The sequence below is a fragment of the Gastrolobium bilobum genome, unplaced genomic scaffold, assembly GCF_033153095.1.
Source record: "Gastrolobium bilobum isolate Gb01-03AN ecotype WA unplaced genomic scaffold, APGP_CSIRO_Gbil_v1 utg11595, whole genome shotgun sequence".
NCBI classification, from domain to species: domain Eukaryota; kingdom Viridiplantae; phylum Streptophyta; class Magnoliopsida; order Fabales; family Fabaceae; genus Gastrolobium; species Gastrolobium bilobum.
In genome coordinates, this window is record NW_026898316.1 from 78,059 (window position 1) to 95,354 (window position 17,296).

The 17,296-nt window shown below is 35.1% G+C and overlaps 1 protein-coding gene across 1 annotated transcript; it reads right to left on the reverse strand.

The window, feature by feature from the left end:
- Positions 1-6,670: 6,670 nt before the first annotated feature.
- Positions 6,671-11,080, reverse strand: LOC133314812 (uncharacterized). Its single transcript, XM_061516337.1, has 9 exons — positions 10,838-11,080; positions 10,654-10,730; positions 9,511-9,613; positions 9,182-9,279; positions 8,845-8,975; positions 8,645-8,753; positions 8,136-8,327; positions 7,914-8,050; positions 6,671-7,215 (listed from the first exon to the last, which is right to left on the reverse strand). Exons 1-9 carry the CDS (start codon positions 11,046-11,048, stop codon positions 6,927-6,929), a joined length of 1,347 nt encoding a protein of 448 aa, XP_061372321.1. The 5' UTR covers positions 11,049-11,080; the 3' UTR covers positions 6,671-6,926.
- Positions 11,081-17,296: the final 6,216 nt, after the last annotated feature.

Genomic DNA, 17,296 nt, shown 5'->3' on the forward strand with positions numbered 1-17,296 from the left:
TCAAAGGTAATTTCTTTCCCTCCAAAGCTTGGTTCTTTAAGCTCCAATGGAGGTGGAATACACTCACACTCCCACAACCAAGGAGGCAGCCCCCACACTCAGAAAACAGAGCCTCAACCTTCCAAGAAAACACTCCCCACACCCCCCAATGCTAGGTACAAGACTATATATGATGATAGAGGAGGGATTTCAAGAAGAAAAGATGGGAACTTGAGCTTGGAAATGGAGGAAAGCTCCACCCTTGCAATGGAGAGGAAGGTGGCAGCCAAGAGGTTCAGCAATTTCACGTAGGAGCAATGTAATTTCCGACCTAGAGCTTTGTGCCCATGATTTATAGGTGCACTTAAGTTTAAGCGTCTGTATTTGCACTAATAGCTACGCTTATCATTTTAATCTCAAACTTCATAATTTGAACCTAGCCATTTTTCTAAGATTTTTCATATTTTTATTATAATTTTTCGCAACACTTTTCAGGTACGCGCTTTCACGCAGTCAGTATTAGTTCTGACACCAATACTCAATATTATGACTTCAAACTTGATATTCTTGACTTAAATATTATTCTATGAATATTCATACACTTTTTATAATTTTTCAGGATACTTTACCGGTACGCAGTTATACGGTGAAGCAGAACCGATATCTGCACTTTTCATCAGAAAAACGACTTTCAATATTATTAAGCCCTCATATTAATTATTCAAGTCTTCCAATATTTATCCTACGTCAATTATAGGATTATTTCATAAACTGATATTTAAATTAATTAAATTCCTAATTTAACGGTGCAGGTTCTTACATTGATCAACTTAAAACAATTCCTCGCGTAATTATATATTCAAATTCCTTCATAATTCAAGGAGGAACGACAAATCATTGGAAGAGATATTTGTTGTGTGGTGTGAAATAAACTAAAAATGAGCAGAAAGTAAAATGAGCAAGTTCAAGAAACAACACAGGTGATATGATAAGCGGAATGATAGTTAAAATAAAAGGAATGGCACTGATCCACTGTAAACCAGTTGTACCTTGTCTAACAGACTTATTCAGGTCTCTTTTCATTGCCAATGCTGATTCCTCAAGTTATTGAACTTAAATGGTATACGAAATCCCATATTTCTATAGCGATTTCGTTCCCAACAATTCCCAACAACACAGGTTTTGCTTGAGTGTCGGGTAGTTAGAGGCACAAAGGAACTTCACCTTTCTAGTGTGTTTTCTCGAGTGTGGTAGATATATATCCTAACAACATTAGCAAATATATATTTCTCATAGTGCTGGCAAGGTAGGAGAGTAAGAATTTGTCTCTTCCAACAAATAATGCCAAGTGAACGATACTTCATCTTGACGTCAGATAAGGTAAAATATTTGCTTGTATCTTCTCTTGGCTTTCCTAATTGGAATAGCCATAGGTTGTCTAAGGGTCATCTAAGATCGATCCTCACCATCATCAGTGATGAGTGATTGTTAATTCCATCATGTGATGGGTTGTGTGCTTGCTAAAGTACCAAACTTTAGAGCAATAATGGTAGACTTGGCAAAATAGAACCTAACTCCTTATACGAATTTGGTAGGATTTGTAAGAAGGATGATTTCCAAGGGTCATGTGGAGCTAAGCCTGTGTTAGGAATATGACTTCCATACTCGCGGGGGGGGGGGGGGGGTAAATTGAGTATAGTAACTTTTTTACAAAAGCCCCTTTCTTATTTCTAAATTATCATTTTAAGCAAACTTTGATGTATGAAAGCCTAATCAGTACATTCAAATAATTCATAACATATAATCTATCACAATTATAGAACCTATACTAGCACATACAAGATATCAAAAAAGCAATTAAAGTATTAGAAATAAAGAGTTTAGAGTTTAGAGAATTGCAAATAGAATATATTCTGGTTCGGTCACTATCATTTGTAACCTACATTCAGATTAAAGCCAATTAATCAATTCTTTCATTATTAGTCAAGCTTCATGGGTGCTTGACAAAACACTACAACCTCCAAGCTTTACAAGTCCTTGGTGACCTAATAATGACCTCCAAGCTTACGGTTGCTTGGAAACCTTATAACATTTCCCAAAATTTTCTAGGAAATTGGCTACCTCTCAATCTCTTAGGGTCTCACTACCCTTTAACTTAAGAATATAATGAGGAATGATTTGAATAAGGATTTACACTCTCAAAGTGTGGATAGTACAAGTTAAAGCAGTATGGGTATATGAATTTTCAAGATATGAGCTCAAATATGTGTAATCTTTGAAAGATATGAAATAATATATAAATGATAATGTAAAAGCTCTCAAATTATCCTTAAGATGTGTAGAAATTATGATCAAACTTGTTTAGAGACATAAGGAATGTATTTATTGTGATTTTTCCTAAACTAGCTTTTTATGATCGTTTATAGCCGTTATAGGCATACTGGTCAATATTTGTTATCCCTGTTGAGGGATTCAAATCTTTCATGATGAATTCGAATCCTCCCTTGATAACACGTGAAGAATGACCAAAAATATATTTTTTATACTCCCTTTCACTTTCAAATGGTTCCAACATTACAGGAACATATAATTGGCTCTTGGAAAGATGTTTGTAATGTTAAAACATGTTGAAATTATTTTTCAAACCTTTTTGACTTTTATTGATAAACCTTTAGTTTATCTTGTTTTATGGACTAAAATAATATGAATTATCTAATTAAACAAGTCAAAAACTAGGGTTTTAATAGGATAATCATGAACATTATCTGAATTTTTGTTTAATTGAATCATCCTTGCTATTTTTTAGGGATTTGTTGACAAAAGGAGTCAAAAGATGAAGATTTGATAGATAGAGATCACAACTAGAAGATATGAGATCAAGAGATGATAGAGGAAGATCAAAAACAAGATAGATTTAAGATCTTATCAAGTTGTTAGAGAGGAAGCTTAAGCCTCCATCATGAAGCTTAAGCCTCCTAAACAAGCAAATAGCCTCTGCCAATGGAAGCTTAAGCCCCAATAAGGAAGCTTAAGCCTCCAAAATACGCAAAAAGTCTCGGCCTATGGGCGCTTAAGCCCCTAACTCAGGGCTTAAGCACGCTGGAAGAAGAAAATTCTGACTGGAAGATCGCACTTAAGCGCCCTACAGCGCGCTTAAGCGCGCAACGCGAATTCTGCAATCACCGTTCTAGGGGGCTTAAGCGCGATGAAGCAAGCTTAAGCGCCCCAGAAACCCAACTTAGGCCCATTCAAGGTGTTTCATCAAGATACGAACTCTTGACCTATAAAAAAACACCATCGGGAACCAGAAGAATAACTTTCACATTGCAAAACAACTCTTGGGTGCTTAGAGGCTGAAGGAACGCGGAGGAACATCAGATTCATGTTCGTGAGCGGCGGAGACGGATCAACGTCAAGTGTTCACTGGAGATATTGAAGATCCACCAATTATCTATGGAGTTTGGGGGAGCTTTTCTATTTTCTTTTGTTCTTGATTTTGCTATGTCCGGCTAGTTCTTTAAGTAGTTAGGGTTAGATGGATTTTAGTCAATTTATTATGTTTTGAACAATTCGCTGTGTTAATTTTCCTTTATATCATGAATGAAGTTATCTGTTTTTAATGCTTTATATAGGCTTGAATCTTATATAATGATCATCGGTGAATGCATGACAATAGGAATGTTGGTGTGTGATCCATATCTGATAACTTCATCGTAAACGTTATGATTCTAGGGATAGACATAGGGTTTGCGTAATATTTAAGATTCTTGAATTTAATGCTTGCATGCTTGGGGAATAACCGGGGAACTAGGGTTCTTCCAATATTGTAAATGTTTTAGAGTAACAAGAGATTGAGCTCTAATAACATGCGAAAGAATTGATTAGATTGATACTAAGGACAATTAACATTAAGAAGGAATTCAAACGTAATAAGGAGATTAAATGAAATCGAACCCCTAGCTACGTTTTTATTTTATTAGTTAAATCACATCTTTAATTTCTTGTCTTTAATTCTTGCAAGTAATTAGCTTAATATTTAATATTTTAATTTTGCAATTCAAATCCTGTTTCCAAATACACTTTCGATTGTCCAACTAAGTTGCGATAGTGAATTAGTGCTTGAACCGTAATCCTCGTGGGAACGATCTCTTACTTAATCATATATTACTTGTACGATCGGTGCACTTGCCGTGAGTAGCAACATTTATGCATGAATTTCACAAATTGAAACCAACTTGATTCAAAAAACCGTTTCACGCACATTCTTAGCACTTATAAAAAGGATTATCACATTTAGCATATGTTAGTTATTTTTCTGTTAGAAAAGCATGTCAAAATGGTTTGTATAAGAGTCGTGCAATTTTGAAAGATTATACAATGTTGAGCTCATCAATGCAATTAAACATATACCTTTACAATTGAATCTAAGTCCTAAAAGTTTAATCTAATAGGAACAAGGACTTAGCTTCTTATGTTTATTCTTGGATCTTGATCTTTACTTGAACTTAATGTTTGACTTGTTGGTTTTGCAATAATTTGATGCATTGTTGGATTTGATCATCTTTTACCATAACTTGTGAGATTAAGATTTTCTTCATGGTTGTCCAGATTTATTGGCTTTGATCTTGATTTTGCTCTTCTTATTCTCCTTGTTGCTCTTAATCCAATGCTAGCTTTCTTTATAGCTTATCCATGTTCTCGCCACTTTAATATCTCATTATTTTTTGTGTGGCTTCATTATATATCTTCAACCTCCACACATGGTTGATACTTTTTGCTCTTGATCAATGCTATTTTCTTTTTATTGTTGCTTCTTTGTCATCATCGAAACATACCTTGTATTCACAGTCTGACCCTGTTTCTAGTAGTAGAATGCCCCTTGACCTAGTGTTGCGAAAACCGACTCGAATCGGCAGGGTTAAACTAGAAATTGGTGAACTGGTTATGTAACTAGTTCTTGTTACTCAATAGATCGGTCATGCTCAAGAATAGATGTGAACTAGTTCATCGACCAATTTTTTTAAAAATCGGTGATCCGCAGGTTGAAAAATCCAGATGGTTCATGAAGTTTTTTCTTTCTTTTTTGTTTTTAAAAAAAACCTTTGCATCATTAATCACTTCATCGGCACACCACCCTATTGGATTTGTCATTCCTCAAGCTATAACCAATATCTAAACAGGAGATGTTGCCCTTCTCCACGGCTCAACATGCATACACATAGGTGATTTTTCAACAAACCAGAGGGTAATGCTATAGGTAGCAAAGGAAAAAGAAAAAACTGAAATAAAATGGCTGGATTTTCATGAATAGATAGAGAGGAGAAAAAAAGATGGTAGCAAGCTCTATAAGAAGTGATGTGAAATTGTAAAAGCATTTTCTCCTAGGGCTTCTTTTAACCCTCCCTCTAATTTTTACAGTGGGCTATAGCCCATATTTATTTGGCTCAATTCTATCACATGCACACTTTTTTTTTTTGGATACACCAGTTACATACTTTTATATTGAAGTTAACTTTTTTCTCATTAATTTTTCAAGTTTTCATTTGTTTTTCATTTTAAAAATTATTTAATAAAATTTTAAAACATAATTGTTACATAAATAAAAAATTAATGTTTTACTTCTATTATGTGTGTGATGTTGATGCATATTTTTTAAATAACCTACAATTTATATGAGTGTAATATTATGCTTTCGTTGCAAATTAGCTTATAATAACTTATAATGAAATCATATCATGTATAATAGGATTGTAATTGTGATTGTGAATTTATTTTATTAAACTTGATTAAATAACTATGGAGTAATTTTTTTAAATTTGGAAACACTTGTAACTTTTGTTGTGTTACGAAATTTTAAAATTTTGAATATAAAAAAAAAATAAATAAATATATATATATATATATATATATATATATATATAAATATATATATTATACGAGCTTATCGTTTCTCAAGCTGTCTGAGATAATTTTATCTCCGGCTACTGAATTATAACCGTCCAAAGATGGATCAATGGTGATAAAGAAATAGAGAGAAAAAGAGAATCATAACCATTCAAAGATGAATCAATTAATATAAGAAAATAAATAAACAAAAGGACGTAATTTTGGAGTGACCGGAGATAAAATTATCTTAAGTTGCCGGAAAAATATTTATATATATATATATATATATATATATATATATAATTTAAAAAGTTCAACCAAAAACCACACACATATATCTTATCCAATTTAAACAGTCAACCAATAACTCACCGTTGAGACCACCATCACATTTGGAGCTGTGATTTTCACAAGTGGTGACAATCAAAGGCAAACAAAAAAAATTCGAAAGTCGGGCTTGAAGATCAGATCTAAACAACGATGATTCAGAAGTTGAAACACAAAATTAACGAGACCAAATCGAAAAATGACTATATTTTTTACATGGACTAAAAGTACCATAAACTATGGTTTATGTTTATAAAAATATTAGTTATACCATAATTGCCATGTTGTTTTAAAGCTTCTACATAAGTAAATGTACATAAGCTTGTACTAGTTTTTACATGTAAATATACATGTAAAAACTAGTAATATTTATCAAGTTAACATATTAATTTTTACATTTATCTCATCGATTTTCTTCAAATATAAAATTAAAAGGAACCAACCAATGGTCAAAACGCTATATAAATATAATGCTCTTTTCTGGCTTCTATTTCATGTAAAAATCAGAGAACTCAAGGAATTTGGATCCTTCACGTTTACCAAAAAATGTCAATTAATAGTAAAATGGGGTAGTGAAACATGGAAACGGACAGATATTTTCCTTGTTTAGGTTTCAGGTCTTGCATTCTAAATATTGAAACAACAATGGCCACCCTATCCCACTCACAAGTGCCCTATGGAATTACTTAGTAACTGTTGGACCAACTTGTAGCTGAACGTCTCTCTACAAGGAATCACACAGAACTTTCAAGTGCCATTTGGAATTGGTGTGGTACACGGAGCAATGGAGCTTGAATGGTGCCAGGCTTACCTAATTGACCACATGCAGCCATCTGATCATCTCCTCTACTGAGTCGTAAAAAGACAGTGCAACCTGCCCCAGCCAATGTATTTCGGAATTCAATCATCCTTTCTTCTTTGGTTGGTCTGAAGAATGATCCACTATGCGGATTGAATGAGATGAGATTAATCTTGCAAGGAATGCCCTTCACAAGCTCCACAAGCCTCTTTGCGTCTTCATTGCTGGATAAAGGATGTACAAGTTAAGGTATATGCAACGATAACAACAATAACCAAGTCTTACTCCATTAGGTAGGGAAAGTATACATATATAAACGCAAAAAGTTAGAATTGAACCAAAACTTCAACAACATTCAGTCGTTTATCTTCATGATTCATAATGGAAATGAACAGCTAAGGAGAAAAAAGGAACAACAACATGGAACGTTTCATAGAGCAAGAGTAGAGGAATTTCACACACAAATGAGACCATAAACATAGTCGGAAAAGGGGAGAGGGGAATGGTGAGAACTAATCAACGCAAGCAATTTGATGGTTTTATTGATGATATTACATATGCATCATGCTGGGGTTAAGTAGCATCAGGAGTGATGGCAGAAAGAAGTTGACAAGGGCAGTGACCGGAGATGGACTTAGACAAGGGCAAATAAGACCCTGAACAGGACCTAAAAGCAAACGAAAAATAGGACATATGAAAAATCCAATTTTAGCACTAAGCTAGAAAAAACCACCAATATAGTACAGAACATTGTGCAATCTCAATTGCATCATTCCAAATTCATGTGTAAGTATTACACATATGATCCAGCTCATGAACTGAAACATGATTTTGTCTAGCGACAAGACAATTGATACTAGGGAAAGATATAAAATTATTTATCCAACACAAGCAATATACAAAGTGAAGAAATTTGCCTAACCTGTCATTAATTCCTTCAAGCATCACATACTCAAATAGAACTTTATAGTTGTGTTTGAAGCAAAGCTCCTCCCGAAGTGTCTCAAGAAGCAAGTCCAGTTTATACTTTCGATTTATAGGCATGATCCAGTTTCTAACCTGACATAATATTTTTAAGCGTGACCAATCCTTCCATCTCATCTGTCTTCATGAGCAAATAACAATAAACTAATAAGAAATTTACCTCATCAGTAGTTGCATTTAAACTAACAGCTAATGCACAGTTGGATTCAACAAGGAAACGTTTCAGCTGCGGAACAAGCCCACTGGTTGAAACAGTAACCTTGCGGGGGCTGAAATGAAGTCCTTGCTCATCCACCATAATGTCTGCAGCTTTAATGACATTATCAATGTTATGAAGTGGTTCCCCCATGCCCTAAAATAAATGTATGGCAGTTATTAGCTTGCAATCAATTAGAAGACACCACTTTTGTAATTCTATTTTATCATTTTCTTCCCCTCCCCCATCTCTAGCACACATGATATATATGTAAGCATCAACAGAATTGACAGTAGGTGCTAGACCAAGCAGACGTTCATATTGGGAGTATGAGTCTGGGACAACAATGAAAAAAAAATTAAATGCATTTCCTAATGCTAAATCGTTGAAACAATAGCGGGTGTTGCATTCTTATATGCCTTCACTGTTGATATACAGTAAGCTTTAGAATTCTCAATGCAATTGTAAACTACCATAAAGACAACATTTGTGATGGAGCCAACTTCACTTGTGAGCAGCCGTCTGGCAAAAACAGCTTGCTCTACTATCTCTGCCGCAGTAAGATGTCTCCTAAGACCCATCCTGCAAAATAAATATGTATAACAAACTTGCAGCAAAATTATCACAAAGCAAAACCACTGAATTGATTTCAAACAGGAAAAAGAAGGCTTGCCTTCCAGTATAGCAAAATTGACAGTTCATTGCACATCCGACTTGACTCGAAACACACACAGTAGTCCTGCCTCTATCACAAGGTATGACAACTGTTTCTATGACCAACCCATCATCCAATGTGAATAAAATCTGCAATGTCCTGTGAGTTTAACAGTCAACAAGAAGCCTCTCCTGAGACTTAACTAAATATAAGCAAGCAATGCAAGAAATCATGAGGATATAAGCCTAAAATATCATCTAAGTAACCACCCAGGTTGCAAGTCTTGCTAGATGGATTAAAAGACGTAAAATATATAATAAGAACTGAAAACAAAACAGAGAAAGATCATGTCAACCTTCCTAGTTCCATCAGACGCTGCGCGAATTTCTTTCAGAGCAAGTGCTTTGAACTCGGCATTTTCACTCAGCATCTTCTTGAAATCTTTGTTCAAACCTAAATCATAAGATTGATATATAAATAATAAATTAGAAGAATTATTAGTCAATTTAAACTGCGCGGTGTGCAGCTCAAAGTTCATAAGCAATTCTTAATTATACTCACTAGGACGATCTATAAGTGCACTAACATTATTGATCAATTAACAAGTACAGAGTACTAACATTATAAAACAATAATTTTTGCCCCCTCTCAAATACATGAAGGAGAAGATGAAGAAGAAAGAACCTTCCAACTCATCAATATGATGGGCCCAAATGTTGTTTCCATACATACGCTTCCATAACATCATAGCCTGCCCAGGCCTGTATCCATGTGATTGAACCCATTTCTGTACAGTGATAATAACCATCAGCCACAAAATTAGAAGGGAGTAGATAATCACTGTGTTATTTAACATGATCATATTATGTGCGAAAATCTTAACCATTCATTTGCAAATCAACCATGATGATTTTGTCACTCCCGATCCCAATATTTTTTCCCTTTAATCTCTCGTCGCCATTGATTTGCTTATAAATGATTACGATCCCTCTCACATGATATAGTTATGCTAAATAAGATACCAGGGGATCCACTCCCAAATTTGAGTCAACAAGTGGAAATCAAATACCCATTTCACATATTTTTTTTTCTTAAATAACTAATTTATAACAGTCACATTTTATTGACAGGTTAAAGGCTTTAATGTTTATAGAGTCAACGTAGATAAGTTATCTATGTTCATTCTCAAAACGATGTCGTCGTTTTGAGTTAAAAGATTAAAAAAATTATAATCAGAAGGGCTATTATACCCTGAAATAAATTATAATTACAAAAGTACCTTAATTTCCGCACCATAACAATGTAGATAACTTATCTCATTGACTTTAAGGGCCTGTTTGGAGCATCTGATAAAGAAGATAGGATAGAATAACTTATCATATCCTACTCTTATCTCTTGTTTGGTAGGTCAATAGGATATGATTAGCTTATCATATTGTCTCATTTTATTCTATCCAATACACGATTTCTTATCCTATGGGGGGAGCTGGGTTATGATTCAACAGGATAGGATAACAATATTGAATACCTAATATATCCCTACGCTACCCAATATATCCCACGTTACCCAATATATTAGTATTTATTGTATTATATTTTCTTTTTTCTTTTTTCTTTCTCCTTCTAGATAATCTTATCAGATTGCTAATTAAGTGCTCATCAAACACATGATATAGGCTTATCAACCCCATGTCATATCCTACCCTTATCAGTCTCGTGTCATATCCTACCCTTATACTATCATGGTCCACCAAACAAGCCCTAAAGATAAAATACAATATGCACATACATATATAAATAAATTTATAAAATAAAAAAAGAGCATACTTCAAGCTCAGTGTAAGTCATCCCTTTAAGAAGCATCTTTGAACCTTTGCTTGAAATTGCAACGCAGTGACCATCTCCTGCATCAAAGAAACATTGAGATATTAAAAGGGATGAAAAATAAAAATAAAAATTATATGAATAAAGAGATGCATTTGTGCATATATTTAAAAAGATGGGTAGTGACCGAAATCAGAGAAGTTGTGTTCAGCAGTTAAAGAAGTAACGGAAGAAGCAGAAAAGAAGCGGCGACGGGGAGTGAGAATAGAAATGAGAAACGGCGTCGTCGTTCTGGTGAGAGAGAATGGGATGATTTTGTGAATGGGTGCAACAACAACAACAGTGGTGTTTGCTGCTATTCCTATCGCCATGCCTCCCATGCTCATCCAATTCCTCATGAATCATCGACACACACTACCAACCAAACAAATTCCCCCAACCAAATAAAGATGAGTTTTGGTTATTATTATTATTTATTTATTTATTTTTAGTGATGATTGGTAAATACAAAATACCATGGGTGGTGAAAATGTTATTAATTTTTTTTAAACAACTTTTTAGGACAACAAAAACAGAGTTTTTTTGTTGCATGAATAGTAAAAACTAGTTTGGACTAAATTGGTTTCAAAATGTTTCTGTAGGAGTATAGAATGAAAATGAATTTAAAATTAGATTATATACAAACAGAAAACTTTAATAAAAAACTTCTTATTTTACTAATGCATCAAGTTAATATAATCAAACAATTTCGAATATAGATTTATGGGTTTTATGAATATAATGTTACGTGACATTTCTTGTGTCATGTTATAGATACATAAATATTGTGAGTTCTATTATATAAAAAGAGAGAAAAAAAATTAGAGTGAATTTCTCACTTTTTTGAATGATTAGGAAAAAGAAGTTGTGTCAAATAACATGATTCTTTTATTTCTCTTCATTTATTATTTGAAAACCAAATGCCTAGTTGATGTTTTTTTGGTAAATAGTTATGTTTTTAATTTAGGTTAAATCCTTCTAAGCATATTTCATATTTGGGAGAAATTTAAAAACTTCGCTATGGTTTTACTTTGAACCATTTATATTAATCATTCATCCCCATATATTTTTTTTATCCAAATTCATCTTTAACATAGCTAGAAACTTAATTAATCTACTTATTTCACCCTTCTTACAATAAGAGAATAGATTGATGACAAAAAAGGAAAAAAATAACACCAAATATTTTGTTTAGACATATCTAGTTTTTTTTCCTTCTATTTTTGTTTTTGTTTTCAGTTTAATTTATTTTTTAGATTATTTTTTTTTACTTTTAATCTTTTATGCTACTAATATTAATTTTCAACATATTTGGTCTTCTTCTTTTTTGGTCTTTGGTCTATTTTCTTCTTTTTTGATTTAGACATATTTTTTTTTTCTTCTATTCTGGTTTTTTAATTTTTAGTCTTTTCTATAAGTATTGTAAGTTTCTAATATATTTGGTATTATTTTTCTTTTTTTCTTTTATTTTTTTTGGTCATAAGTCTATTTTCTTTTTCTTAAAAGGATAAAATAGGCAAATTAATTTAGTCTCTAACAGTGTTAAAGATGAATTTGGATAAAAAAAAATCATATGGGATAAGTGATTAGAGAAAAAAAATGAGGTAAAAGTGATTCCAAATAAAATTACTGGGGATTTTTTTGAATTTTTTCCTATTTATTTTTCTGAACATATTCCTTAAATATGACCCGATAGCAAATTTGATTGGGGAATAAACTATTAATAATAATTATCATTGATTGCTAATAGAACTACAAGGAGAAATCAGAATTAGAGTGAGGTATTGACTTATGAATTTATATTTAAACTATAAATAAGTTAACAGAAGTTGTTGTCAATTAGCAGCTTACTTTGATTCAATTGAATGAGGTCGAATATATAGACCAAAGAAGTACAATAGGAACGGCTAAAACTAAGGAACAGAAAAACAGTACAGCTAGCTAACATATTTGATTTACAAAGTAACAACACAGTAACAAACTGATACAAACAAACTCAGAACAAACTGATCCTAACAAATTGATCCTATCCTATTCTAATACTCCCCCTCAAGTTGGAACATGGAGGGAGGAGATGCCCAACTTGGAAGTCAAGAAATCGAATTTTTTCGAACTGAGAGCTTTGGTCATAATGTCAGCCGGCTGAGAGCTGGTTCTGATGTGTTGAGTGGAAATAGTCTTGCTGAGAACATGTTCTCTAACAAAATGACAATCCAACTCGATATACTTTGTACGCTCATGGAACACGGGATTAGAGGCAATATGGATGGCTGACTGACTGTCGCAGAAGAGTTGCATAGGCACTTCGTGAGGAATGCTAAGAGAGCTGAGAAATGATTTGATCCAAATAAGTTCAGAGGTGGCTGTTGCCATTGCCCGATATTCAGCTTCAGCTGAGGAGCGGGATATTGTATTTTGCTTCTTGGTTTTCCAAGAAATTGGAGAATGTCCAAGAGTGACAAAATATCATGTAATAGATTTTCGTGTTAGTGGACAGCTACCCAATCTGAATCGCAATAAGCTCGAATGAGAAGATCACTGTCGGATCTCAGAAGGAGTCCTTGGCCAGGATTGGACTTAATGTACCGAAGGACTCTAATGGCTGCATCATAGTGGAGCTGCATAGGATTCTGCAGAAATTGTGACAGTGTGTGAACTGCATAACTTAGTTCTGGTCGTGTAATCGTGAGGTAAACTAGACGTCCAACAATACGCCTATAACGTTTAGGATCTTCAAACGGAGGACCTTCGGCAAGAGCAAGTTTGTGATTAGGATCCATAGGATAAGCTACTGGTTTACATCCTTGAAGACCACATTCCTGAAGAATATCCAGAGCGAATTTGCGTTGGCTAAGAAACAAACCGGTCTTTCGTCTAGCAAATTCAATACCAAGGAAATATTTGAGGTTGCCAAGGTCTTTGATTTTAAACCATGTTTGAAGATGAGCTTTTACTCGATCACAGAGAGAAGGGTCACTGCCTGCTAATAAAATATCATCCACATAGACAAGGATAGCAACATAATGTGAGCCACTCGAGTAAGTGAACAACGTATAATCTGCACGAGACTGAACAAAGCCGAAGCTGATTAGTGAACTTCGAAGTTTGGCAAACCAATTTCGTGGGGATTGTTTGAGACCATAAAGTGAACGTTGAAGCTTGCATGCATGTCCAGATTTCGTTTGGGAGAAACCAGGAGGAAATCTCATGAAGACTTCTTCATCTAAGTCTCCATGGAGGAAGGCGTTTTGGACATCCAGTTGAAAAATGCTCCATTTTCTAGCCACAGCCACAGATAAAAATGTACGCACACTTGTCATTTTGGCTACAGGTGCGAAAGTCTCAGTGTAATCCTCTCCTTCGATCTGATTATTCCCTGCAATTACCAGACGTGCTTTGTAGCGTTCAATAGTTCCGTCAGAATTATACTTGATACGATACACCCATTTACAGGGAATGACTTTCTTTCCGGGAAGAAGAGGAGTAATGTGCCAAGTGTGACTGTCTTCTAATGCATCTATTTCAGTTTGCATAGCTTTATGCCAGTGAGGATATTGCATTGCCTCTTTAAATGTTTTTGGCTCTGATTGGCCATCCACTGCTGCAAGAAAAAGCTGGTGTTTCGAAGAGAATAATGCATTAGTAACATATTGTTGGAGAGGATACTGAATACCTGAGGCGATTGTAGGGGTGGAGAGACGAGGAAGGGGTGTAGTCATTGTGTTGCATACAAAGTCCTGTAGATGAGAAGGTGGACGCCGTGCACGAGGTTCCCGAACAGCTACCATAGGTAACGGACTGGGTTCCGTTGTTGTGACTGGTGGACTAGTAACTGGTGAAGACATACTCCCCCTGTCGTCGATCTGTGATGGTGTATTGTCAATTTCAGCAATAGGGACCTCATCATAATCAGTAATGACCGCTTGTGTTAGCGGTGCATGAATAATCTGATCCGATGGTGACTCAGCAAACGGAAAAATGTTTTCATGAAATAAAACATCACGAGAGACAAAAATTTCTTGAGTTAAGATATCCATGACCTTCCATCCTTTTTTGTTGAATGGGTAACCAACAAATACACACTTACGGGAGCGAGTTTCGAACTTGTCACTTGGTTTGGGTAGAACAGTGGAGTAACATAAACTACCCAAGACTCTTAAGTGATCATATGATGATGGCGTGCCATGCAAGACTTCGTAGGGACACTGACCGCCAAGTAGTGGGGTAGGTGTCCTGTTGATGAGGTGAGCAGCTGACAAGATACATTCTCCCCAAAGAGAGATAGGAAGATGGCCATCAAAACGCAAAGCACGAGCCACATTGAGGATGTGACGATGGTGGCGTTCGACGCGTCCATTTTGGCTATAGGTACGAAAGTCTCAGTGTAATCCTCTCCTTCGATCTGATTATTCCCTGCAATTACCAGACGTGCTTTGTAGCGTTCAATAGTTCCATCAGAATTATACTTGATACGATACACCCATTTACAGGGAATGGCTTTCTTTCCGGGAGGAAGAGGAGTAATGTACCCGTGATTTTTTCAATTGGGGGTGCAGAGGATACAACTAAGGACATTAGATGTTGGAGAACATCCGGTGTAAAATCTGCCATGGAGATTGATGCTGCAGACGGCTCAGTAGGTGCATAAGTCGTATTAGTGTGAGCAGCTCTGGCAGATGGTGGTGGAGGGCGAACATGGGATGAACGACCACGCCCACGTCCACGTCCACGTCCAGTACTGGGACGATCTGGGTAACCAATCAGCTGATAACATTTGGTGACGTCGTGGTAGGGTTTGCCACAGTAGGTGCAAGTGACCCTAGGTTTGGAGGAATCGCCTAGTTCCTTGGAAACAGTACTTGTCGCTGCGCAACCCATTGCATCAGTAGGAGAATCATGAGATCGAACCAGGGCCTTGTGCGTCTCTTATTGAGCCACCATGGAGAACACTCGATTGATACTTGGTAGTGGAGTGGTGTTGAGGATCTGAGTAATGAGACTACCATAGGTAGTGTGATCCAGACCCATAAGGAACTGGTAGACGTGATTGTTTTCGTCCTCGAGAGTGGTGGATTTAGAGAAAGCACATGCGGCACCAGTGGAACAAGCTGTGAGTGATCTGTTTGACTCAAGCTCATCCCAAATGGAACGAAGTTTGATGTAGTAATCTATTACGGAGACACCATTCTGTCTGATTGTGGAAAGAGTAGCCTTTAGGTGAAACACGCGTGGGACATTTGCCACAGAGAAACGTTCACTGAGATCATCCCAAAGGCCTTTGGCTGTATCAAAACATTTGATAAGAGGTTGTAATTGGGGATCAATAGTGTTATGCAGCCAACTATTGATCATGGAGTTACAGAGAACCCATGCATAAGCTTCATCCGAAGTGGTGTCGGTAGGAGTTACAATAGTACCATCAATGAAGCCAAGTTTATTTTTGGCTTTAAAGGCATTCTTCAGAAGCTTAGCCCAATTTTCATAATTTGATTGGCCGCGAAGGACGACCGTAGTGAGGATAGCACTTGAATTATCTGATGGATGCAGGTAGAAATGTGATTTAGGATCAGAAACTTTGAGGGTTTTAAATGCGGAAGACATGATGAAAAAAAATCAGGCTTGTGGATCGTCAAGCTCTTGATACCATAACAGAAGTTGCTGTCAATTAGCAGCTTACTTTGATTCAATTGAATGAGGTCGAATATATAGACCAAAGAAGTACAATACGAACGGCTAAAACTAAGGAACAGAAAAACAGTACAGCTAGCTAACGTATTTGATTTACAAAGTAACAACACAGTAACAAACTGATACAAACAAACTCAGAACAAACTGATCCTAACAAATTGATCCTATCCTATTCTAATATAAGTAGAACCCAGAATTCTAGCTTGATACTTTCATTTGAGAATTCTCCCGGATTTACGTAGATTTTAAATTTAAACAATTTCACCATTGTTTAATTTTACTTTTACATCATTGTCATAAAACTCTTAATTTTGAGTGTCTAAATAGCATAAGAGTTTTGAGTATTTTATACTTGCTAATTAGCCCTTGTGAGTTGTGAGAATGATATTTGGAACTCAATTTCTAATTGTTTTAAGTGCAATTTACACGGACCGAATATCACGATTAGGGGTGTAAATGGGTCAGGCTGGCCTAGTCTAGCCTACAGCTCGACCTACGTTTGAAAGTAGAGTAGGCTTACGCTTATAAGAAATCATTTTTAACAAGTAGGCCATAGGCCAATTTTGTCAAGCCTGACCTAAAGCCTTGTAGGCTGACCCATTTAATTTTTAAAAATAAAATAAAATAATATATTTATTTTAGGGTATATGATATACATTATAGAGCTGGAGTATTATGTTAACTCTTTTTTGTTTGTCATTTTTTATGAATTATGAGAAGTACTAGTGTATGCATGAATGGAACTTTGCTAAGTATAATTTTATAGTTATTTTTTTTACTATTGTAAATTTTTTAATGCTCACTAGTGAAATTTATATCTCGTTTAAAAAGTTCATTAATTTATGAACACTTTAATGACTTGTAATGTCAAGCGAATATTTTAAAAATTGTTAAAAACATTTTTAAATTTTTTTAAAAA

Coding starts and splice junctions, on each gene's coding strand:
- LOC133314812 (XM_061516337.1), bottom strand. CDS start 11,048: ATGAGGAATTGGATGAGCATGGGAGGCATGGCGATAGGAATAGCAGCA. Junction 8,976..9,181: donor CGTCTGATGGAACTAGGAAG/GTTGACATGATC, acceptor AGGACATTGCAG/ATTTTATTCACATTGGATGA. Junction 8,328..8,644: donor TCACAAATGTTGTCTTTATG/GTAGTTTACAAT, acceptor CATTTATTTTAG/GGCATGGGGGAACCACTTCA.